Source organism: Prionailurus viverrinus, chromosome A3 (assembly GCF_022837055.1).
Source record: "Prionailurus viverrinus isolate Anna chromosome A3, UM_Priviv_1.0, whole genome shotgun sequence".
Classification (NCBI taxonomy): Eukaryota; Metazoa; Chordata; class Mammalia; order Carnivora; family Felidae; genus Prionailurus; species Prionailurus viverrinus.
Genome location: NC_062563.1, coordinates 26,924,031 through 26,949,868, shown reverse-complemented (window position 1 = coordinate 26,949,868; position 25,838 = coordinate 26,924,031). Strand labels below are relative to the sequence as shown.

At 49.3% G+C, this 25,838-nt stretch overlaps 1 protein-coding gene across 1 annotated transcript in view; it reads left to right on the top strand.

Moving 5' to 3' along the window:
* Positions 1–1,782: 1,782 nt before the first annotated feature.
* The window catches only part of TTLL9 (tubulin tyrosine ligase like 9), a 42,030-nt gene continuing 17,974 nt past the window's right edge, over positions 1,783–25,838 (top strand). Inside the window, exons 1-7 of the mRNA XM_047851200.1 lie at positions 1,783–1,843; positions 5,235–5,278; positions 12,300–12,392; positions 14,489–14,600; positions 15,368–15,553; positions 25,004–25,072; positions 25,670–25,744. Of these exons, the coding sequence (XP_047707156.1) occupies positions 1,829–1,843; positions 5,235–5,278; positions 12,300–12,392; positions 14,489–14,600; positions 15,368–15,553; positions 25,004–25,072; positions 25,670–25,744 (594 nt within the window). The 5' untranslated portion in view covers positions 1,783–1,828. The remainder of the gene's footprint in view (positions 1,844–5,234; positions 5,279–12,299; positions 12,393–14,488; positions 14,601–15,367; positions 15,554–25,003; positions 25,073–25,669; positions 25,745–25,838) is intronic.

The window sequence follows — 25,838 nt, the reverse complement described above, 5'->3', positions numbered from 1 at the left end:
TGTATATTTTCTAATAGCCTGAAGTATTTGTTTGCCATATTTATTCTTTAACCTGCTTGAATTAGGCATCTATTTTTCACTCCTACAGAAAGCCAGTTTCTCAACGCTATATACTGAGCTCCCCATCCTTCCCCCACTGACTTACGATGCCACCTCTATTGCACATCAAGTTAAAACACACACATGCACACACACACACATGCACACGGACACCTGTGTCTGTTTCTAGGATCCCCTTATTATTCCATTGATATTTGCCTCTCTTGGGTTGAGACGGTTTCGCAAAAATCCTGACTGAATCTGGGAAAATACACATCTTTTTGATATTGAGTTTTCCAGTCCATGAACAGGGTATATTCCTCCATTTATTCAGGCCTTCTTTTTAAAAAAAATTTTTTTTCAACGTTTATTTATTTTTGGGACAGAGAGAGACAGAGCATGAACCGGGGAGGGGCAGAGAGAGAGGGAGACACAGAATCGGAAACAGGCTCCAGGCTCCGAGCCATCAGCCCAGAGCCTGACACGGGGCTCGAACTCGCGGACCGCGAGATCGTGACCTGGCTGAAGTCGGACGCTTAACCGACTGCGCCACCCAGGTGCCCCTATTCAGGCATTCTTTAATGTCCTTCAATGTTTTGTAATTTTCCCTGTGAGAACATACACTCCACAAGGGCAGTTGCTTGTTGGTTTTGTTCATTGTTGTATCCTCAGAGTCAAGAATGAGGCATGCCGTAAGACTAGAGGCTTAAAATTAAAAGAAAGACTAGAGGCTTAATAACTTGTTGTTTAATGAAGCATCTTGCATATATTTTATTAGATATATTCTTACATAACTTATATTTTGTTGCTATAAAACAAACAACACATTTTTTTAACAGTTTCTAATCAGTTATGGTTGGTATATAGATCCCAAGACAGTGGAGAAGTGAGGCAGGAAAAGGCAGGGAGTCAATACAGGGTTCAATGGCAAACAAATTGCTACTTCAGGCTATATGTAGTGTAGAGACACGATGGGATTCGTGTTCTAGAATGCTCTATAGGGGCGCCTGAGTGGCTCAGTGGGTAAAGCGGCCAACTTTGGCTGGGGTCATGAACTCACAGTTCCTGAGTTCGGGCCCCCTGTTGGGCTCTGTGCTGATGGCTCAGAGCCTGGAGCCCGCTTCAGATTCTGTGTCACCCTCTGCCTGCCCCTCCCCGACGTGCACTCTGTCTCTGGCTCAGTCTCAAAAATAAACATTAAAAACAAAATTTCTTTTAATGCTCTTTAGCTGCAGTGCCAAGAATGAATTGTTACGGATAGGCACTAGCAGACTGGTCAGCAGGCGTTGAGGTGACTCCTGGCATCGAGTTGGTGCCTAAGAATTAGAGAGAGTGGCTGAGCAAAAGCAGGAGTGCCTGGCCACGTTGCCAACTGACCAACTGACAAGGTGACTGACTTCGTGAGGCACCGAGTAAAGAAACAGTGCCGTTGCATTTACCAAAGACTGGCCACTTTTCAGGCTAGCTGCTCTTAGGTCAAGCGAAACGTAGCTGGAGGAGGCGCAGTAAGTGCCTGCGAAAGGCAGCCAGTCTCCGGCCGGGTGCGCCCCCGGGTCGCGGAGGCTACGGGCTGGGAGAGAAAGGTCTGGGGAATAGGGGGATCTGGGCCTCTGGGGCGCGCGAGCTTCCCGCGCCCCGGGTCAGGCGCACCAATCGCGCGGAGAGGAGGTGCCTCGGCTCATCCAATCAGCACGGCGGATTCGGGCACCCTCTGTCGCCTTGGCAACGGGACGCAGGGGCTCGCGCGCGGCGAGGTGGCAGTTTGGGTCTGGTCCTGTGGAATCGTATTATGTCGCGCCCGAAGGTAGGAGTGTCACGGGGTCCAGATGTTTTCAACGTCCCGAGAGAGAGGGAGGGAGGCCGCGGAGGGATTCAGACTCGGGGGTGGGGGGGCGGTGGGTCCCCGCGGAGTGATTCCGGACAAGGGGGAGGAAAATGAATTCAGAGAAAAGACTTCAAGCCCTGGGTGGCCTCGCGCCGCCGCCGGAGATGCTGCGCGAGTCCGCAGCCGGGGCTTGCTGGCGGGAAAGCTACGAAAATCTGGGATTCTAAACTGTACTCAGCGATTTCGGGGACCCTGGGGGCAACCTCAGAACCTAGAAAAGCTCTTAGAGATCTATTCATCCCGCCTCCTGTTTGCCTACCTATCCATCCATTCGTAATGCATTCATCCCCAAACGCTAATCAATGGCTTCTCTAAACCAAGCCCACTGCTGACCAGTGAGGAGGACACAGAGGTGAATCACACAAGTCCCTGTCCTCTAGGAGTGCACAGGCCAGCGCGCCCCCCCCCCACTTTAAAATGGGGGAAAATGCGGCTCAAAGAAGGGAAATGAATTACTCTAGAATCCACCCTCCTCCCCACCAGCCTGCTTCTTATCCCGTGTTCTCTCATGCACGGCACCCCAGTTCTTTTAATTCCATCTCACAACAAAAAACAAGTGATTACATTGGGCTCACTCAGGTAATCCAGGATAATCTATTTTAAAGTCAGTTGATTATGTCTGCAACTTTAGTTTTCCTTTGCAATGCAACATATTTACAGGTTCTGGGATATTAGGACATAGGCATCTTTTGGGGGATCATTATTCTGCCTACCACAATATTCTATCATCAAATAACTGGAAAATGAAATTGTAAAAAGTACTATTTAAAAAAGCATCACATGGGCACCTGGGTGGCTCAGACAGTTAAGCATTCTACTCTTGATTTCAACTCAGGTCTTGATCTCAGGGTCATGAGTTCAAGCCCGCAGCTGGGCTCCATGCTGTGTGTGAAGCCTACCTAAAAAAAAAATAAAATAAAATTAAAATTAAAATTAAAATTAAAATTGCATCACAAAATCAAAGACCTATGAAATAATTTAATTTAAAATGTCCAGTGGAGGTGCCTAGGTGGCTCAATTGTTAAGTGTCTAACTCTTGGTTTCAGCTCTGGTCATGATTTCACAGTTTGTGAGCCCTGAGTCAGGCTCTGCACTGACAGCTCAGAGCCTGCTTAGGATTCTCCCTTTCCCTCTCTCTCTCTGGCCCTCCTCGCTTGTGCTTTCTCTATCTCCCAAAATAAATAAACATTAAAAAAAGTCCAAGACTTCTGTACTGAAAACTAGAAAATATTGTGGACAGAAATTAAAGAAGAGCTAAATGAATGGAGAGATAGATCATATTCAGGGATTGGGAGACTCAATACATAATGATGTCACTTCTCAATATGATCTATAGATTCAATACAATCCCAGTAAAATCCCAACATGCTTTTTTTTTTGTAGAAATTAGCAAGCTGGTTCTAAAATTTATATTGAAGTGCAAATGACCCCAAATTGCAAAGACAATCTTGAAAAAAGGCAAAGTTAGAGGACCTATGCTACTTGATTTCAAGATTTACTAGAAAGCTATGGTAATTAAGACAGTGTGGTGGTGACATAAGGGTAGATAAATAAGCAAATAAGATGTAGTCTAGAGACAGACCCACATATACACAGTCAACTGAATTTTGACAGAAGAGTCAATGTAATTCAGTGAGGAAAGGAAAAGTTTTTCAACCAAATACTCTGAGCAACTGGATAAACTGATGGAAAATGGAACTGAAAACATGAAAGAGTATAAAAGATACAATAATTAAGAAAAGAGTGGGACACCTGACTAGTCCTGGGGTACTTGGAGGGGCTTGTGTACATGACTAAGAGTTCACTTGCTTTTGTGGGGGGCTAGTTTCTGTCTGTTTCATAAAGCAGTACTCTCTATCCCTTTCCACTGTCCCTATCCCTCTGAGGGATAGGATGGTGTGGTAGGCAGAATTCTAGATGGCCCCCAAGATTCCCACCCCTTATGGACACACCTTGTGTAATTCCCTCCCCTTGAGTGTGGGTGGAGTCTATGAATTTGATGGGATAGTTACGACTGTGATTGTATACTGTGCATGGCATAGGACTCTATCGTGGCTGACTTGGAGAGGAAAAGGTTGGAAGTCAGAGCGATGAGCTCCTGCTGGCCTGGAAGAAAGCAAACATCCATGTTGCGAACTGCCTAGGGGGTTACGTTGAAAGGAACTGCGTGGCCTCTAGTTGCTGAGAGCAGACGCCAGTCGACAGCTAGCAAGTAAACAGAGACCTCAGTCCTGCAGCCCCAGGCAACTGAATTCTGACAACAATCTGGATGATCTTGGAAAAGGACCCCGAGCCCTGGATGAGAAACATAACGCAGGCCATCACCTTGGCTGTAGCCCTGTGAGACCTGGGCAGAGGATCCAGCTAAGCTACTCCTGGCCAGCGAAAACTGCAAGGCATAAATTTATGCTGTTTTAAGCCACTAGGTTTGTGGTAATTTGTTATACAGTAATAGAAAACAAATGCAGATGACAAGTCTGTCTAAGCTACAGAAGTCATACTGCACAAGACCAATTTTGATTTCTTTCTCATACCTGCCGTTAGGGATCAGTCTTGCCAGGACTGAAGGCCAAACTGTTTTAGACGTGGTAGAAGCAAAATAATACTCACTCTGCTTTGAGGATTTGAAAGGCCCATTTTGGATGCAAGAGATTAACTTTGCTCCGAGCCTTTGACTCAGTCCACTCCTGGATCATGGATCTAATCAAACATGTTTCAGCTCCTTCTCACAGAGCCTGCTGAGCTCAGCCCTTAAAACTCAGCCCTCAGGGGCGCCTGGGTGGCGCAGTCGGTTAAGCGCCCGACTTCAGCCAGGTCACGATCTCGCGGTCCGCGAGTTTGAGCCCCGCGTCGGGCTCTGGGCTGATGGCTCAGAGCCTGGAGCCTGTTTCCGATTCTGTGTCTCCCTCTCTCTCTGCCCCTCCCCCGTTCATGCTCTGTCTCTCTCTGTCCCAAAAATAAATAAACGTTGAAAAAAAAATTAAAAAAAAAAAAAACAAAAAAAACCCTCAGCCCTCAAAACTGGGGTTGGACCTTTGGAGCGCTGAAAACTAGGTGTTCACTCTACTGGTCATGCTTGCGGAACAGTCCTATGAGGTGGGCCCTTGAATACCTGAGGATTTATCCCAAGGACCAAGTTGCTGGGCACATATTGACCAATGTGAACTTGGCCAGGCTGGTCCTTCTCGTCTCAGCATCGGGCGATATTACATCTGATGGTTTCAGCATTTTAAGATCTGCGGTCAGTTGAGCTGGGAAGGCAGAGTGGATATGCAGGACCAGTTACATCACTTTCCTTTTCTCATTGCAGAATCAAAATTACAAGGGCCATGGATTGTCAAAGGGAAAAGAGCGGTGAGTGGTCCCACGCAATCTAATAAACGCAGAACTAAATTCCTCCTCTCTCCTCCCTCCCACCTCCCTCCCTCCCTTCTTTCCTTCCTTCCTTCCCTTTTCCCATCTCTCCAGCCCCGCTTCTTTGCTTCAGTAATGACAATGATAATAACAAACAATCACTGAGCACTTACCATGTGCCAGGCTAGTTGTTTTACCTGTAGTATCTCTTTGAATCTTTACCACAGTCCTTTGAAGTAGATACTGCTATTGTGTCCGTTTTATAGATGGGGAAACTGAAGCCCAGAGAGGCTAAGTAGGTAACTTGCTGAAGCCCGTAGGATCAGTTAGTGGCAGAGCTTGTTGGGCGCCAGGGCCCACGATGCCCAAAGCAAGAGGGAGCGGTGTGGACTTCGCTGGAGGTTTTTTGTGAGAAGTTAGAAGTTACACCACACACGCCGTGGCGCATATTTTCGATACTTCTGTTTCATTAGGTATTTCTATTCTTTCTAAAGTCACATCTGGCCATGACACCACTGAGGAGGGTGTGTGTGGTCTCTGACCCCACCTCTCGTGCAGCGCCCATCGACTTTGCCTTCTTTCTCTACGTACTGAGAGAACTTTGCCACCAATTTCAAATCTCTTACTCTCTTCCACAGAGCAGCTCAGCTCTAGTCTGAGTCCTGACCCTAAACTTACACACCCACTCCCACCCCAGCCAAAAAAGGGCACCTCAGTTAACAGGGTCTATTTTATTACGTCAGACACCAATTAGAAATGTGTTTAGCTACAAGTAACAGGAAACCCAATTAATAGTAGCTTTAAACAATTATATTTGCTTTCCTCATATAACGAAGAGTCAAGAGGGCGGGTGCAGAGTGGTTCAACGCTCTCAGAGCTAGCATCTCTGTGATTGCCTTGACCTTTTCCCTCTGGACACTAAGTGGCTGCTACAGCTCCAGCCTTCATGTCACAATCAAGGTGGGAAGGAGTGGTGAGGGAAGTCTCAAGCCACATCTCTCTCTTTCTTTCTTTCTTTCTTTCTTTCTTTCTTTTCTTTTATTTTATTTTTTATTTATTTTTGGGACAGAGAGAGACAGAGCATGAACGGGGGAGGGGCAGAGAGAGAGGGAGACACAGAATCGGAAACAGGCTCCAGGCTCCGAGCCATCAGCCCAGAGCCCGACGCGGGGCTCGAACTCGCGGACCGCGAGATCGTGACCTGGCTGATGTCGGACGCTTAACCGACTGCGCCACCCAGGCGCCCCTTTCTTTCTTTTATTTTTAAGGTTTATTTGTTTTTGAGAGAGACTGAAACAGCGTGAGCAGGGGAGGGGCAGAGAGAGAGAGAGAGAGAGAGAGAATCCAAAGCAGGCTCTGTGCTACCAGCACAGAGCCCGATGTGGGGCTTGGACTCATGAAACTGAGATCATGACCTGAGCTAAAACCAAGGTTTGGTTGCTTAACCGACTGAGCCACCTAGGCACCCCATCTTTCTTTATTTTCATCAAAAGAACCAGTGCTTTCCAGGAACCCACCCTCTTTAGCCATCTTATGTTTTTATCTTACCAGAATCGTGTCGCCTGGACACCCCTAGCTGCATGAATGGTTAGGAATATAAGTTACATAAGTGACGTTATCGTGTTATTATTCTGCACCCTGCTTTTGTCACAGAAAATTCTATTTTCAGTATTTATCCACGTTGGTGCACGTAGCTCTGGATGCATTTTGACTACTATCTGTGTTCCATTGTAAGCCACGAGTTATTTATCTGCTTCCTGTTGAGAGGCCTTCTGGCTGGGCCTTAGAATTGAATTAGAATTAGAAAGCACACCCTGAGACAAGGGTGTGTGAGCAAGTAGTTTATTTGGAAGGTTGGAAGGTGATTTCAGTAAGCATTGGCAGGGCAGGGGGGATGCGAGGCATCCACGGGAAACCAATAAACGGGGCATTACAGACAGGTTATTGTGGTGGGCCGGTGGGGCTCAGTCCCACTGGGGATTCCTAGGAGATAGTACAGAACACTGCAGACTCGTCCCCACTGAGTGTTGAGGAACTGGAGGACTTACCCATCAACTCCAGTCATCATTAGTTGTATGCCGGTGTGGGAAGGGCACTTCGGACCTGCTTTAAGCACTAGTTGAGCTGACTGTGTGCACAGGAATGGAGAATGTCCAAGGGACAAGGGTGGGCCACCAACCGTGTGCTGCAGGTTATTTCCGTAAAAAACAGTAATAATTACAAACGAACATCCGTGTACATATAATGCCTAGGGTATCTATCTAGGGTATAGAGCTAGGATGGAATTGCTGGCCATAGAGTACGTGCAAGTTCAGTTTCACTAAATACTGCCATGTGGTTCTCCAGCGTTCCTTCTACCAGTACAGGAAGAGTTTCCGTTTTAGCACATTGTTGCCGAACTTGGACGTCTAGGTTTTTGCCAGTCTAATGTGCCTGAATAGTAACTGACAGTTTTAATCTGCCAGATTGCTCTCTATTTTTTAAAATTTTTTTTTTAACGTTTATTTTTGAGACAGAGAGAGACAGAGCATGAACGGGGGAGGGTCAGAGAGAGGGAGACACAGAATCTGAAACAGGCTCTAGGCTCTGAGCTGTTAGCACAGAGCCCGACGCGGGGCCCGAACTCCCGGACCGCGAGATCGGGACCTGAGCCGAAGTCGGACGCTTAACCGACCGAGCCACCCAGGCGCCCCTGCTCTCTAAAGATTTATCCGATTTACAGTTCCATCAGCATTATAGGATAATTGTCATTTCTCTACATTCTTGTGAACCCTTGGTATTTGTCTGATTTTAAACATTTCCCCCGATCTGATGGATATTAAAATTGGGTCTCTTCATTGTTTTGGATTAATGTTTAAATACTCCTTACTTTACTACTTTATAGCAGGGGTTCTTAAAATTTGAGCTCAAGTTTTCTACTTCAAAATTATTATGGACTCTTGTCAACTTTTATCATAAACACTTCAAAAATTAGAAATTTAAAAAGATACATTTAAAAAATTTTATTAATTCATTTAGAAAGCAATAATGGACTCATTACCTGGTAGTGTAAATGATGCATTTAAAAAAAAATTTATTTTTCAACGTTTATTTATTTTTGGGACAGAGAGAGACAGAGCATGAACGGGGGAGGGGCAGAGAGAGAGGGAGACACAGAATCGGAAACAGGCTCCAGGCTCTGAGCCATCAGCCCAGAGCCCGACGCGGGGCTCGAACTCAGGGACCGCGAGATCGTGACCTGGCCGAAGTCGGACGCTTAACCGACTGCGCCACCCAGGCGCCCCGTAAATGATGCATTTTTATGAACTATAACTGTATTCTCCCTCCTCCAAATTTATTATGATGAGTAGTAAATGTTTGCACATCTTTGTGTATTTCTTAAATGTCTGGCTTAATAGACAACATTTGGCTTCCTGAACCTTCTGGATTCAATCTGTTGTGATTTGTTGTTTTGGTTGAAGAAGAGGAAGGAAATCCAGCCTCACAAATGTATGTAGTTGGAAAAGGGAGGACTTTGTGTGCCTCTGGAAGAGACTCGGACACCCTGAGGACTACTTGGACCACCCACCAAGAACTGCTGTTTTAGGGAATTACAATATGCATCCTTAACTCATCACTGTCTACTGTGAATCAGTATTCACAGTACTGTGAATCAGTATTATACCACTTCGTGCGCAATGGAAGAACCTTAGAACAGCTTGCTCTGTTTACTCCCCTCTGGTCCTTTGTGCTATTATTTTTGTCGTGTATTTAAAAAAAAATTGTTAATCTTTATTTTTGAGAGAGAGACACACACAGAGCACGAGTGGGGGAGGGGCAGAGAGAGAGGGAGAGGCACAGAATCCGAAGCAGGTTCCAGACTCCGAGCTGTCAGCACAGAGCTTGATGCAGGGCTCAAACCCACGAACCATGAGATCATGACCTGAGCCGAAGTCAGATGCTCAACCGACTGGCCACCCAGGTGCTCTGACTCTTTGCCATGTATTTAAACACTAAAGAAAGTGCTTCAGGGTCAAGGAAAATTATCCCTGATGGAGATTCAGATGTACCAAAATGGATATGTGAGTAGAAAGAGAGATCAATTGATTGATTTTCCAGATGATGTGAAAATGTTAGGGTTTAGGAGGTAACAGTCAAGAAGGAATTCTTGAGACATCTTTGGTGCAAAAAGGTGGTTTATTAAGGCATGCAGACAGGATCTATGGGCAGGAAGAGCTGCACAGGGAGCGCCTGGGGTGGCTCAGTCAATTAAGCATCTGACTTTGGCTCAGGCCATGATCTCAGGGTTTGTAGGTTCGAGCCCCACATCAGGCTCTATGCTGACAGCTCAGAGCCTGGAGCTTGCTTTGGAGTCTGTATCTCCCTTTCTTTCTGCCCCTCCCCCACTTATACTCTCTCCCTCTCTCTTTCTCTCTCTCTCAAATATAAATAAACATTAAAAATTAAGAACAACAACAACAACAGATGCACTGGGGTTGTGAGGAGTGGCTGATTACATTGGGTTTGGGATAACGTAAGTCTCTAAGGAATTTGGAAGCAAGGTTTCCAGGACCTCGAGGGGCTAGCTGTTGTTAGGATACAGTCATTTACAACGGTCTAGTAAAACCTTAGTCATGAGACCCTTCAGATGGATGTCAGTGGGCCATGTGTTTGGAGGACGATTGCTAACATATATCTTGGTTACAGGGGGCAGGGGGAGAGGTAGAGATAAGGGATTTTCTTTACAGGATCCTAGAGGTCAGGCTAATGTCAAGCTAAGGTTGCCTTTTATCTCTAGCAAAGTATTAACATGGAGGCAGTCGAGTTTCTGGAGGAAGGTCACTCTGTCTCAAGGACTTGTCAATGTGCTATAAGTTGTAAAGAAATTTAACTTTTTTTTTTTCTTTTGCCTTTGTTCTCCACTCCACAGAGACTGTAAGCCCTTTCTTCTGACCACTACTTAGGGTTAGGGGCTGATCATTTGATTCCTCCTAAAGCTGAGTGGAACATGGGTTGGGCCAAAGCTTTACAGTGAGTTGGCTCCAAGGCCAACCTCCTGAACTGCCGTTTTGAGCCTTTGCCCCGGAAGGGGGTTGAACTACAGTTCCGTGTTTGTGTGTTTGTTTGTTTGTGGGTTGTTTTTTGGTTCATTTTTGGATTCGATCTGGCAGGGCTGCCAGAATGCCCACACCACATCATTGTGCAGGAGCATGGGTTTTCTCTCTGCTTTACTACGTTCTCTACTGCTTCTTTCTTAAGCAAATTTGCCGCAAGGTTGTTTTGGTTCGCTTCAGTCTGCTTTGGTTTCAGAATGGGACTCTTCCAGATTTTGATTTGTTTGGCCACCCTCCCTCTTGTCCAAGCACAGCTGCTTTCTCCTGGTGACTGCTTCTCCGTGGCTGGCTCATTCCTCCCCTTGCCCGAACTCAGACGCCGCCCCCCCCCCCCCCCCCCCAGACCTGGACACCTGCTATAGCTCTCTGCTCCCCGCTAAGGGCTTTTTTCTCTCTGGAATCAGTTCAGGTTTTCTTTTGTCCGTTGCTCCCCACTAGCCCCATAGTCAAGTGTGCTGTTTAGTTTGCACATTTTTCCCCTCCCTGCTTCAATAGGACTGAGAGTCTTTCGCATCCTCTTCCACTATAACCTGGGATGTTTTAATTTGCGTTTACTTGATTGTTGAGAAGGTTGAGAATCTTTTCTCGTGCTTACTGGTATGTTTCCCCTGCTATGAATTGCCTGTTCAATCCTTTAGGCATTTTTGTCTTTTTAAAAATGATTTGTCGAAGCTCATTATGTACTTGGTCCAAATGTCTTACAGATTGTAAGCATTACAAATATTTTGTCTTAATCTGTAACCAGTCCTTTAAGCTTTAGTCGTGGTGTATTTTGTTACAGAGTTCTGTTGTATATACAGAAAGGTGCATGTGTCGTAAGTTTATAGCTCAGTGAATTTTCGTCAACTTAATACACCCACATATCAGGAATCAGAACATCACCAACACTCCAGAAACCCCACTCATGCTCTCTTTCTGTCATTCCCCCACACAGGTAGCCATTATCCAGACTTCTAATGATGTGTTAATTTTTTTAATTAAATAGTTACTTTGAGATAATTGTAGATTTATATGCAGTTATAAGAAATAATGTAGTGAGGGGCGCCTGGCTGGCTCAGTTGGTAAAGCATGTGACTCTTGATCTCAGGGTTGTGAGTTCAAGCCTCATGTTGGGTGAGGAGTATAAGAAAGTATAAGAAATAATATAGTGAGTTACCATGTGCCCTGTATTTGGTTTTCTCCAATGGTAACAGAGAATACAACTATAATGTGGTATCACAACCAGGATACTGACATCCATACAGTCAAGATAAGAAAAGTTCCCATCACCACCGATCCCTAATATGACCATTTTATGACCACATCCACTTCCTCCTTCTCCCTCTGCCTTCTTCCACAATCCTACCTCCCCCCCGTCCTTAACCCCAAGCAACTGCTAATCTGTTCTTCATGTTAATAACTTTGTCATTTCAAAAAGTTATATAGGGACACCTGGGTGGCTCAGTCAGTTAAGCGGAGAACTCTTGATTTTGGCTCAGGTCATGATCTCACAGTTTGTGGGCTGGAGCCTGGTGTCAGGCTCTGCGCTGACAATGAGGAGCCTGCTTGGGATTCTCTCTCTCCCTCTCTCCCTCTCTCTCTCTCTGCCACCCCCCTCCCCCACTTGCATTTGCGTGCATGCTCTTTGTCTCAAAAGAAAAGCTATATAAATGGAATTGTACAGTATACAAGAACGTTTTAGGATCGGCCTTTTTCACTCGGCATAATTCCCCAGAGATGCATGCAGGTTGAATGTACACATATTTCACTCCTTTTTATTGCTAAGTCAGTATTCCATGGTATGGATGGACCGCTATTTAACCATTCACCCATTGAAGGACATCTGGGTTGTTGCCAGCTTCGGGCTATTCTGGATAAAGCTGCTGTGAACATCCACGCACAGGTTTCTGCGTGACCCTGAGCGAGCGATCTGTCACCCTGTCTTGCAGAGAGCAGAGAGCTTCAATCCGATTCAAGACCACTCTCGTGAATACTCTCATGGATGTCCTTCGCCACAGGCCGGGCTGGGTAGAAGTAAAGGAGTAAGACGCATCCCCACCCCCTGCCAATCTCGGCCCTCTTTCCCTTTGACTCACCAGGCCTTGTCTCCCTCTGTTTTCTCCCAGTTCCTGTGGGTGGCTACTGGGACTTGTCCCAATTTGGCTGTGACAGGGACCAAAATTTATTTAGCACTCCGAGTGTATCAGGCACATTACAGACGCCGTCTCTGCCTTGTCTAAGTCTTAGAACCATCCAGCAAGATATGATTATGCTCAGAGGGATCAAGCCAATTGTTGAAGGTCACACAGCACATGTGTGTCAGAGTGGGAGTTGCTCCCAGTTCAGTTGGACTCTTCCGTAGCCAGGGTCCTAGAGCTCTCTGGAGAATCAAGGAGTGCAGCCGTCACAGACTAGCTGGCTTGAATCCTCTAGGGATGGCAGGTCGAGGTCAAGGGCTGCTCGTCCCTGGCCACTTACTAGTCCTGTGACTTTGAACGAGTTACTTGGCCCCTAAGCCTACATCTCTTCTATGGTGGGCCCTGGGGATGCTGAGATGAACAACGTCTGGCACATAGCAGGTGCTAATGTTAGTGAGGGCTAAGGTTGGGCTGCATATAACACAGACCCAAAGCAAAAGAGGCTCTGACGGACCAGAAGTTTATTTATCTCTCCCACCAAAGTCCAGGTGTAGGAATTTCAGAGATCGCATAGAAATTTGGAGCCACCTGTTTCCGTCTTTCCATCCTGCCATCCCTTGAGTGAAGCCCTTCTCACGGTCTAAGGTGAAGCTCCAGTCTTGCATCCACAGGGCGAGCAGCAGTAGGTAGGAAGGAGACAAGAAAGTACATGCCCTGCCCTTGAAGGACACAGCCCAGAAGTCCCTCACGTTGGCCAGACTTAGCCTAGCTGCAAGAGAATCTGGAAAATGTAGCTTTTATTTTGGAAAATGTGGATTACATTTCCCCAGGTAAATGTTGGGAATTCTATTACTGTAGACAAAAGGGGGAGAATGGATAGGAGGGGGGAGGGCCACCAGCTGCCCTGACCTGGTGCTCAACCAATGTTGTTGCATAACAATAGCTGAGCCCGTTAGACACTCTTTACTATAGCAGTTTACACGCCTGACCTCTGAATCGTCCAGCAAACCTTCTTCTGGGAGGTGCTATTGTCATACCCATCCGCTGGAAAACGGGACACCTGGGCATGGAAGAGTAAAGAGTGCCATGTTGGAGGTCACTTGGCTTGTCAGGGCTTGGACTGCACCTAGTCGGTCTGTGTGCAGAGTCCCAGGTGCATCTCTACCCTCTCGGTGAATGAGGAAACAAATGAGCCAATGGATGAATCCATGATTCCCACTGCCCGCTACTGGAGTCTAGTCTTCAGTTATTGTTGTAATTTTGTAACTTAAAAAAACAAACAAACAAAAAAACAACGTTGGAAGCAACGGTGGTGGCATTATTTTCTTTCCTGTCACATCCTTTTCAAGCACCTCCTCTCTGCACCCCAGCTCTGGCGTCGGATTCGGTAGATTAGCCTGGGTAAGAATGCCGATGCTGCTGTGCCCTGGGCGAGCGAGGTTCTCCTCGACTGAGGGCTCCAGGGATGATTGTAGTCACCTCTTGAGGCTGTTCTGAGGACTCAGTGAGGGGAGGGCTTTGTGGCCAGGGAAGGGCTTACAGATGTTATTGGGAGGCACTGCTTGGTGATGTGGGCCGGGGGTGGCAACCCAGATGCTTCTAGAGCCCAGGCAGGTAACCTGATCAGGTGAGGCTGGCTGGTTGCCATGGGCCATAGGCAGTGGTAGGTAGGGGCTGTGATCTGGAGAGGGTACGTCCCAACTTGGTGGCTGTTCCTCACTCCCGCCGACAGGTGCCAGGAGGCATCAGGACCCCGTATGGCCGATACCCCGGTTGTTCAAAGGGAACCCAAAGGAAGCCGGCAGCCTGGATTTGTGTAGGAATATTTCTCCCGTTCTCACTCTGGCCTAGCGAAGCACACTGTGGGCAGGGCTGGCCCACGGCACCCCCTTGAGGCTCCTTATGAACCTTGCTTGTCCCTCAGCTGCACCTCCGTGGGCCCCAGGCCCTCAGCAGTGCTGAGGTCCTTACCTCATGACCTTTGTCCCACCCACCCCCAGTGAAGGGGACTGGGATTTCTACTGGTGTGACGTCAGCTGGCTCCGGGAGAACTTTGACCACACCTACATGGACGAACATGTGCGGATCAGTCACTTCCGAAACCACTACGAGGTGAGCTGGGTGGGCTGGTGGTGGCGGGGGAAGGGGGGGCACTGAGTCGGCCACTTCATGTCACTGGATGTCGCAACGAGCAGGGGCTGGCACGGGAGTGCAAAGAGCAGAATGGAAAAGCGTAAGGGAGTTTGGGGTACATGCCAGGTGGGGAACAGGTGCACAAGATACACGATGGGCTAAAGGATGTGAGAGGGTAAGGATCTAATACCCGAGCAGCAGGCTATCTTGGGATGGGGACTCAGGTCACAGGCTGGTGGGCATGTCAACACTACAGATGTGAGGGGCAGCCTGGCTTGGGGGGCGAGGGCCGCAGGAGCAGGATGCTTGAGCCATATGGTGATTTCAGGGAAGAGACAGATTGAGCAGTTGGGAGTCTAGAGCTGGGAGGGAGGTCCGGGAGGAATCAGATCACAAATCACACTGGAGGAGCCAGAGGTGCTGAGATTTGAAAAGGTTAATGCGGCTTAGAAGTTAGCAACATGAACTTCGGAGTCACACAGGCCTGGGTCAAGTCCTGGCTGTGCCTTCCGTTAGCTGGGTAGCTCTGGGCAATTGACTTAGCCTTTCTGAGCCTCAGTTTTCTTGCCTGTAAAGTGGGGATGGTTTATAGAATAGCAGGCTCTCAAAGTTACTCTTACTGTTATTGCTACTTCGTGGGCTGAGAATGGAGGCTGTGGGAGGCAGTGGCGATGGCTGGGGCTGGGAGGTGGAGCAGGGCAGGGGTCACGAGCACTAACAGCCTGTCCACCCATCCCGCTGCCCAGCTGACGCGCAAGAACTACATGGTGAAGAACCTGAAGCGGTTCCGGAAGCAGCTGGAGCGCGAGGCAGGGAAGCTGGAGGCAGCCAAGTGCGACTTCTTCCCCAAAACCTTTGAGATGCCATGCGAGTACCACCTGTTCGTGGAAGAGTTCCGCAAAAACCCGGGGATCACCTGGATCATGAAGCCTGTGAGTGCCCGGTGCCCAGTCCGGGGACCAGGGGGAAGGGGCAGGGGGAGGGAGGGCTGCCCAGGCACCAGCAGGGATCCTTCATGGCGCATCCCAAGACAGAACCCCTGCCTGGGATTTCAGCCTTAGATGCACCATCTGCCTCCGCAGAAGAGCTTTTTTTTTTTTTTAAGTTTATTTATTTTTGACAGAGAGAGCGTGAGTGGGGGAGGGGCAGAGAGAGGGAGACACAGAATCCGAAGCAGGCTCCAGGCTCTGAGCTGTCAGCACAGAGCCCAATGCGGGGCTCGAACTCACAAACTGCGAGATCATGATCTGAGCCGAAGTCAGACATTTAACCGACTGAGCCACCCAGGTGCCCCTCCGCCGAAGAGCTTTGTCTCCTCTTTGCAGTGTTTGAACCCAGCAGCTATGACTGCTAGTACACAGTAGGTGCTCAATACATGTTTACTAGATGGAAAATATCCTCAGGACACCAGGGCAGTGAATCCAGAGCCTTGCTGGAGCTCAGGTCCCCACCTCTCTTCCTGACCTGAGAGAAAATGGTGGCAGTCAGGCCATGCCAAGCGCTTTGCCTGCATTACCTGATTCTCCAGATGGTCTTTGGAATGAGATATTACCTTATTTTATTTTATTTCACTTCATTTTTAAATATGTATTTATTTATTTTGAGAGAGAGAGTGTGTGTGCGCTTGCGTGAGAGCAGGGGGTGGAGGGAGAGGTAGAGAGAGAGAGAGGGAGAGACTCCCAAGCAGGATTGTCGTGGGGCTTGATCTCACAAACCATGAGATCATGACCTGAGCTGAAGTCAAGAGTCAGACGCTTAACCCGACTGAGCCACCCAGGCGCCCCAATATTACCTTGGTTTAAAGATGAGGAGGGGCGCCTGGGGGGCGCAGTCGGTTAAGCGTCCGACTTCAGCCAGGTCACGATCTCGCGGTCCGTGAGTTCGAGCCCTGCATCAGGCTCTGGGCTGATGGCTCAGAGCCTGGAGCCTGTTTCCGATTCCGTGTCTCCCTCTCTCTCTGCCCCTCCCCTGTTCATGCTCTGTCTCTCTCTGTCCCAAAAATAAATAAACGTTGGAAAAAAAAAAAAAAAAGATGAGGAGACTGCGACCCATTTATTCAAGCATTCCACAATGTTTACCGAGCGCTGGCTACATGCCAGGCATAGAAGTAGGTGCTAGGGACACAGCCCTCAGCAAATTGGAAGTGGGTCTCTACCTTCCTTGAGTGCAGACGATACAGAAGATACCTGTGTGAGTACGGTTGTTCTAAGTGACACTAGAGAGGAAACAGTAGGAGGTTCCCTGCTGCCCAGCGGGCTTTTCTGAAGGGAGATTGGGCTCCAAGGTCAAATCCCTTAGTTTAAATACTGCCTGTACCACTTACTTGCTGTGTGAGCTCAGACAGGTTACTTAACTTGTCTGTGCCCCAGTTTTCCCATCTGCAAAGTGAGACTGTGTTACCTGTCACATAATGTTGTGATGTGATTAACACAGGTAGAGCATACATTAAGCACTCCATAAATGATAGCTGCCATTGTTATTAGTGTTATTAAAAGAATTGTTGACTTTGACTGAAAGTCAAGAAATATTGACTGTGGCCTGAAGGATGCCGAGGAGTCAGCCTGGCGAAGGGCAGAGGTAGGGAAGAGCATTCTGGGAAGAGGGACTGCATGCATGAAAGCCTTGCATCCGGAGGTAGCCAGCCCTTCGGGGATCAAGAAACTGAGTGGAGGGCAGGCGCGGCAGAGCACCTATGAGCCCCTCGATTGTTCCTCGTGCCAGGGCTGGTTTCTCACCACAAAGCCACCATAGCCTTGAATGGTATCATCAAAGCCCCCTAATATTTTCTGGGCTTGGGACCGTGCCAGGCCCCAGGAAGGGAGCTGGGGGGAGGGCATGGGGGGCAGCCCTTCCTCGTGCAGCTGGGGACTAGACCTGGTGTTGGCTGATATGCACATTCAACCAAGAGCACAGCTGCTTGGAGGGGGAATCGACGTGCCAGACAGAAACGACGGATCCTCCCGACTGGGTCCCAGCCAGCGTTGACCCCGGGACCTCCTGCACCTGTCCCCTCCTCTGCAGCCGGACAAGAAGGGGTTCGTTAGGCACAGGAAGACAACAAGCCACAGGGCTGTCCCAGCTCCCAGCATTAGCCTCTCAGACAAATGGTAATTTGTGCTAATTGGGATGAGCAATTGCATATTAAGTTGATTCCTTTCCCAGCCCACGGCCTTTGTTAGAGGCAGACACAAGACAGCTGTAATTAAGAGGAGGCATCTTGGCTGTGTGCGTGTGTCCTTGCTCCTGAATAGCTGTGGCGCCCTGTCTGGGGTGTGGGGAGCCGGGAGTGGGTGCTCTGAGCTCTAACTCTGTACCCGCCACGCATAAGCCCTGGGCAGGTTCCTCAACCCCTCTAAGTCTGCGTCCTCATCGTCCTCATCCATAAAATGGAATGAATGAGTGCACCTACCTGCCGGGCTTGCGAGAGAATCCAATGCGGTTATACACATTATATAAAGGGTTTGGCACTTAGGTGTCCAGTCATTGACCGCTTTTACGGTTATTTCCAAGACTCCGGGCGACACCTGGAAAGCAGGAGGTCGTGCTTCCCAAACCCAAATGTGCCCACAATCATCAGGCAACCTGGTTAAAGGCAGAGACTGATTCGGCAGGTCTGGGTCGGTCTGAGAGTCTGCCTTGCTAACCAGCTCCCAGGTCAGGCCCTTGCTGCTGGTCCACGGACCACACTTTGAGGAGTGAGACCCTAGCGGAATCATTTTCAAAACTGAGAGTGCATCAGAATTTTCTGGAGAGCTTATTAAAGCCCCCCTCCCATCCCCCAGGGTCTGATTCAGGAGGCCTGATGTGGGGCCAAAGAATTTGCATTTCTAACAATTTCCCAGGTAGAGCAACCAGGGTTCTCTGGAGCCACAGAACCATGAACCGCTGGGACGGAGTATTAGTTCTGGGATCCTGTTGTTTGGATCCTTTGGGGTGGGGAAAATGTTAAAAAAAAAAAAAGGACATTACTCCAAATTCAGAAAATAGAAAAAATCCCGAATCCCTCCACTCCTCCCACAAGGCCTGTCTCTGTGAGCCAGCTTGTCCTCGTGCACCCACACACAAGAGTTTTCACATAGCTGCCATGGCCGGCGGGTCAGGGTAGCCACTGGCCTGCCTTTTCCCTCTGGCATCTCCTCTGCACGGTGCCCTAGGGCCTGCTGACTCTTCAGCTTCCTCCTCCACTCCCGGCAGCAGAGCAGGGGCGATGCGGGGTGGGGTGGGCGGGGCGAGTTGGACTCAGAAGGGAGTAAGCAGCCTCATCCCCCCACTGCCATCCTCAGGAACCCCTCTTCCCACCGAGCCTGAGCCCCAGCCCATCTCAGAGTATAAGAACAAGCCCTTGACTCTGCCATTTAAAAGTCCAACTGATGTAAGAATTGCATCGATCCCAACTTCTTTGCCATCGAAACATTCTCCCTTCCTACCAGCTCAGGCCCTCTGGGTGGGCAGGAGGTCGGCAGGATGCCTTGGGCAGCAAATAACAGAAATCACGACTACAGGGAGCCCAAACGAGAGGGCTGGTAAAAATAGTGTTTCACACGGTCACAAAATAGTGTTTTTAAAAGGATAAAATAATTTGGTTATAAAAAGAAGCAACTCTACTGAAAAACAGTTATCAACCGGTTAGTCTGGGTCCTCTGAGAAACAAAGGAACATGCCGGGAGTTTTGCCCGTGAGGAATTGGGGGAGGGAGTTGGGGGGAGCCTGGACGGCAGTCAGACCCCAGCGAGGGAGAGAGGGAAGGAAGAGAAGCCCCTAGAGGCCGGGCAGCAAGGCCTGGGGGAGGCCTCATGCCAGAGGAGGCCCCACTCTCCAGGGAGTGGGCCAGCCTTCAAGGCCCCCTCTGTCCTCCGTCCGTGGCAGGAGCGTCCCCTGCAGGCGGGGCCCCACAAGTGCAGCGTGGATTGCGGTAGTAGAAGCTGGCGGTCAGTCCAGCACCTTCCGCAGTTGGAGATGGGCTAGCATGTTCTCACAACGGCCACACAAACTATTAAATGATCTGTATGCAGTAACAGTAACAATATATGTGCTTTTCATTAACAGTGAAAGAGTCTAACAGCAGGCCCCATTGTTACCATACTTTCAAAATCATCACAAGCAAAAACAATATTTTGAGACACCTGCAGCGACTCTAATGTGATCTAAAAATAACCGAGATTTCCTCTGAGAGTAAAGTCACAGGCTTGGCTAGTACAACTAGGATTTGTTGTCTGCATTCATAATGGGAAGCAGTGGGAAAATCTGGTTAGGATGAAAAACTTTCTTCTCATTCAAGTTTACAGACCCCAGGACATTTCCTTTAATGACGAGAGGTCGCTTCCAGGGATGATTCAACATCATAGGGCAGCTCGACATCATCATCGGTTCCCACCCCAGTGGGCTGGCCGCTACTCTTGGTCACAATGTAGCTGCCAAGCTCTAGCTTCACCTCCTCACGCCTCCACTATTGCCACAGGATTGAAGGAACACCCTGGTCTTGTGTGTCCCTTTTGAAGAAGACACAAACTCCCCAGAGGTCACTGCAGTAGACTTCCCCTGGCATCCTGCTGGCCCTGCTTGAACCGGTCACATGGTGGGGGCATGGGACCACCGTGGGCATCAGACCCCGCAGAGGGCAGGGCCACCAGGAAGAGGTGATCCAAATGAGGTTCTGTTGGGAGCGCCTGGCTGGCTCAGTTGGTGGAACAGGTAATTCTTGATCTCAGGGTCATGAATACAATGCCCACGATGGGTGTAGAGCTTACATTAAAAAACAAATACCCAAATGGGGTTCTGTTGGCAGAGAAAAAAGGGAATTTTTTTCCATACTTGGCGTTGCTGAGTGGACCACCAACTACATCTGTAACACCCAATGAATGCCACACAACGAATGCCTCATGAGAAATGATCCCCAGGGGCAGGGCATCGAGGGCCATGAGTGGCCACAGGTTCTAAATCTAAATATCTAAATCTAAATCTAAATATGGTTCATTCTAACAATCCGTTCATATATATATGTTTTTTTACATTTATTTATTTTTGAGAGACAGAGCACAAGTGGGGGAGGGGCAGAGAGAGAAAGAGACACAGAATCCGAAGCAGGCTGCAGGCTCTGAGCAAGCGGTCAGCACAGAGCCCGACGGAGGGCTCAGACTCACAAACCGTGAGATCATGACCTGAGCTGAAGTTGGAGGCTTAACCGACTGAGCCACCCAGATGCCCCAACAATCCATTCATATTATTTTCCAATTGAAAACATATCTTTTTATAAAAATAATATTTTACTCCCAGATTATCAAGTAAGATTGATAGTCCCAACAGTAGGACCATGTTGACCGTGGGGGTTGGGGGGTGCCTGGGTGGCTCAGTCAGTTAAGCGTCTGACTTTGGCTCAGGTCATGATCTCACGGCTTGTGAGTTCGAGCCCTGCGTCGGGCTCTGTGCTGACAGCTCAGAGTCTGGATCCTGCTTCGGATTCTGTGTCTCCTTTCCTCTCTGCCCCTCCCCTACTTGTACTCCGTCTCTCCCTGTCTCTCAAAAATAAATAAATGTAAAAAAATAAAATAAAATAACTACCTGGGTTTGTCACCTACAGGCTGGGTAAACTTGAACAGAGTGCTTGGCCTTGTTCCTTGGTTTCCTTGGCTGCAAAAGGGGGATAATGTTAATGCCTACATAGAAGATTCTTTGTAAAGCTTTAAGGAGCTCATGGGCATAAGTCTTTGTGCCTGGCACCCAGAAAACATCTGAGAAGTATTGGCTACCACTGTTAGAAACCATTCCCCTAAAGTCAGTGTGCTGGTCCTATTCCCGCACCCCAAAACTCAGTGGCTTGAAACGAAAATCCTGTCTTATTTATTAGCTCATGCTAGTTTGGGCAGCATTTGACAGGGAAGGCTCGTTGCTGTTTGAGCATCTACTGGGACAGCTCCCGTGAGGGCTGCAGGATTCTCTTCCGAGCTGGCTCCCTCACTGGGCTGGCAAGTCAGTGCTGGCTGTTGGCCGGGAGCTCAGCCAGGGTGGAGGGCTGGAAGACTCAGTTGCCCTCCGTATGGACCTCTCCATGTGACCTGAGCTTCCTCACGGCATGGTGGCTAGGTTCCAAGGGCAACCATCCCCAAAGAGAAAGCTGTGTGGAAGCTGTGTTGCCTTGGAGGACCCAGCACTGGAATCCACACAATGTCACTTCTGCCATATGCAATTAGTAGAGACAGTCCCAAATGCTGGCCCAGATTCGGGGCGGGACATTGAATTTACCTCTTGATGGAGGGTGGAGGTAGCAAGGTTCTGGGAAAACATATGGGAGTGGAAATATTTTTGTGATTGTTTTTGGAAACTACAGTCTGCTGGAGCTAGGGAGCAGGTGGTGGTTTCCAGCCTCAACAACCCTGATAGATCACCAAGCAGGAAGTTTACTTTTCACCCTGAGGATTATTCCCTTAGGAGGGCATCTCCCGGAACAGGCGTGTTTGCCAACATACTAGCAATGCTTCAAACAATAAAGGCATTTTATCACCTCATATAACAAGAAAGCCAGAGGTAGGAAGTTCCAGGTTTGGGGGCTGTGCTCAGTGGTGCTGTGAAAAGACCACATTCCTTATCTTTCTTCTCTGTCATCACTCTGCATGTATTGGCTTTCCTCCAACAGACTCGTCACCTCATTGGTGACGGTTATAGTCCTCACCTCCCCAGAGTGTAGCATTCAAAGAAAGGAAAGGAGGCAAACATCTCTTTCTCTCTCTCTCTCCCTCCCTTCCTCTCTTGCTCCCTCCCTCTCTTTCTCCTCTTCCTCAACCCCAATGTATTTTTTTAAATGCTTGTTTATTTACTTCGAGAGGGAAGGAGGGGCAGAGAGGGAGAGAGAGAATCCCAAGCAGGCTCCGCTCTATCAGCAGAGCCTGACGCAGGGCTCGGTCTCGCGAACCATGAGATCATGACCTGAGCTGAAATCAAGAGTCAGACACTTAGCCAACTGAGCCACCCAGGCGCCCACCCCAATATTGTTAACAAGGAAAAAAAAATCGTTCTCAGAAGCCCCAAGGCCCCAGGCCGATGTCTCTTTGGGCCTCATTGACCAAAACTAGTTGCATGGTTCCCGTGAGCTGCATGGGAGGCTGACCACACAGGTATCTGGTCTTTCCAGCCTCCGTGTGAGAGCTGGGCTCTGCCGGCTGGAAAGAAGGAAGGGGAATGGCTACAGGAAAGGTGGGGGTGGGGGGTCCTAGACCCAAAGGCAGGAGTCTTTAAAAAAAACTTCTTGGGGCGCCTGGGTGGCGCAGTCGGTTAAGCGTCCGACTTCAGCCAGGTCACGATCTCGCGCTCCGTGAGTTCGAGCCCCGCGTCGGGCTCTGGGCTGATGGCTCAGAGCCTGGAGCCTGTTTCCGATTCTGTGTCTCCCTCTCGCTCTGCCCCTCCCCTGTTCATGCTCTGTCTCTCTCTGTCCCAAAAATAAAAATAAACGTTGAAAAAAAAATTAAAAAAAAAAACAAAAAAAAAACCTTCTTAATTGAAGTTTGGTAAAGAGAATATGCCCCAGTCACAGAGGCACAGCTTGGTCAATTTCACGAGGCGAGCACACTTGAGTAACGAGCACCCAGACTGCAATCAGGGCATTGCCAGCCCCTCAGCAGCTCCCCTCCGACCCTCTCCCACTCACTACACTCACTACCCCTCGGGTCCCTAACAGCATGGATTCATCATTTGTCTGCTTTCGTACTTTGTGTAATTGGAATCACGTAGTATGGCTCCACTGCGTCCGCTTTCTCTCCCTCAACATCGTGTTCAGGCGACTCATCCACACTGACGCGGGTCGGTGCATTGTTCATCATCATTGTCGACACGATTCCGTTGAGTGCGTACTTGTCCATTTGGGAGTTTCAAGGTTGGAGCTATTGTGAATCGTGTGCTACACATCCTGTACATGTCCACGGGTGCCCGGGTTTCTGCCGAGCAGGTGCCCCGGAGAGGAGTTTCTGGGTCAGAGCAGACGCCTATGTCCAGCTTTGGTGCACGCCCACCAGCAGTTGTGAGTTCCGGTTTCTCCACAGCCTCGCCAACACTTGCCATTGTCGGTCTTTAGTTTTACCCACTCTCAGGGAGTATAGGGTGGCATCCTCTTGGGGTGTTCATTTGCATTTCCTTGAGGCTAATGAAGTTGAGTGACTTTTTCACTGTTTACATTGGGTCATCTTTTGTGAGGTGAATGTAAGTCTTGTGGGTAGCTGGGAACTGTGGGAAGCCCTTTATGCACACTATTGCTCTCCCAAATAGCTGTGCGCATGTGGCTTCCCCTGAAACGCTACCAGTGCTCCCAGGTCTTGCGGGCACCCCATCTTCTGGGCGTACACAACCCCGAAACAGGCACACAGCACAGCAGGCAGAGCGGGGGCTGGGTTTCAGCTCCCACTGGCCCCATGACGGGGAGCCCTTGTGCAGTGGACAGCCTGCCCATCCATGCCCGACAGCCCTGCCTGCCCCTGCATTGTACAGAGAACATCACATTAACCAACTTGGCCCTGCTCCGAGAAGAACAGAGGGAAATGAGAGTTTGCATTACCTGGGTGCCTTAATGCCAGAGAAAAGACGCCTCGAGGGGATCTGCTCGGTGGCTGCAGATTACCCAAAGGGCTGCTCTGGGGCCCAGGGATCAGATTTGTTTTAGGAAGCCCTACAGGCCAGAGCCAGGCTGGCAAATTTTTAGCTCGACACAGGTTAGGCTGTGAAAGCTCCATGAGGTCTGGGTCACGGCTATAGCATAATGCCCAGCACACAGTAGTCACCTAATGGATATCTTTGGGATGACTGCTTCATAGAGCGATCCTGCAACAAATGAGCTGCATCCGGAGGTAGGGGGAGGGTGGCGAGCTCCCTGGCAGGTGACCATCACAGAGGGATTTCTCAGGGGGGAGTAATGCCTTTGGTGCTGACTGCTCTGCATGATATTAAAGATCTTTCCAGCCCCTAGACTCTGTGAAGCCATGAATTATCCATGCTGGGATTCAGTAAAGGCAGACTGATCAGTATTAGCTGAAGCAAAACCTAATTAGGGAGGCAAATTGATTTCCAAAAAAAGAATTGGATGATGTGTTCCCAAGACTGTTAGAAATGGTTTTTTAATTGTCTGTTGTTTTGTATTATTCATGCCATTGTATGCCTCTGTGAGCGAAGTCGGCTTCTCTCTTTCCTCCCCCCCTTGCCTCCCTCCCACCCGCCAGCCAGGCTTAGTGCCTTCTCAGTGGCTGGCCCCATGGGGCTGGGCTGGGCCATTCCTCTGGGGAGAGCTGGAAGCCCATGGGAGAGATAGAGACAGAGAAATGGTGGGGAGGTGCCCCAGGCACAGGGGCCAACAAGGAACCACATAGAGCTGAGAGCAGACCTTTCTGCACTCACCCCCACCCCAGGTAGCCCGGTCGCAGGGAAAAGGCATTTTCCTCTTCCGGAGGCTGAAGGACATCATGGACTGGAGGAAGGTAAGCTTACCCCTCCCCCTTGCTCCGGAAATCTCCCTCTGCCCTTGCTGCCATGAGGGGCCCCTCCTTCCCTCCTCCAAAGCTTGAAGGGCTGGCAGCGAAGCTCTGCCCCTGGGCACGGAGTCTCTGAAGCCAGATTGCCTGGGCTCAAATCTTGATTTTGCCCTTTCAAAGCTGTGTGACCCTGGGCAAGATGCTTCTCCTCTCTGTGCCCAAGTAAATGGGGGAGAGTAGTAACAGTGCCTGCTGAGGACGAGTTACTATGCCTAAAACCTGAGAACGCTGCCTCTGTACCTGGGCCTCCTGCTCACCTGATTGGGGAGAGCTTGGCTGACTCTTCCTCCAAGTCCCAGGCCGAGCCTGAGGTAGCTCCCTCCCTCCCCATGACCCATCCTTATCCCAGGATGCGGCGTAGTAGAAATCCCGCTTCCAATCCTGCCCCTGCCACTCAGCAGCTGTGTGATCTTGGGAAAATTGCTAACCCCCTCTGAACTTTAGAGATGATAATGCTGCTACACAACCAGCACCTGCTGCATGAGCAGGTGCTCAGTAAGTGAATTGCCTCCCTCCTCTGTGTGTCTGATTCCTTCCCATCAGGGCACCGCTGGGAAGAAGCTCACCAGCTCAGAGGCCCAGCCAGCCCGGAGCGCTGTCAATCCACCCGGAGGCCATGTGAGTACAGGTGCCAGGTGGCCCGGGGCCCAGGAAGGGAAGGCCTGGTTGCCTCTGTCTTGAAGCAGCTTGGCGGTGGAGGGGGAGGGGGCCG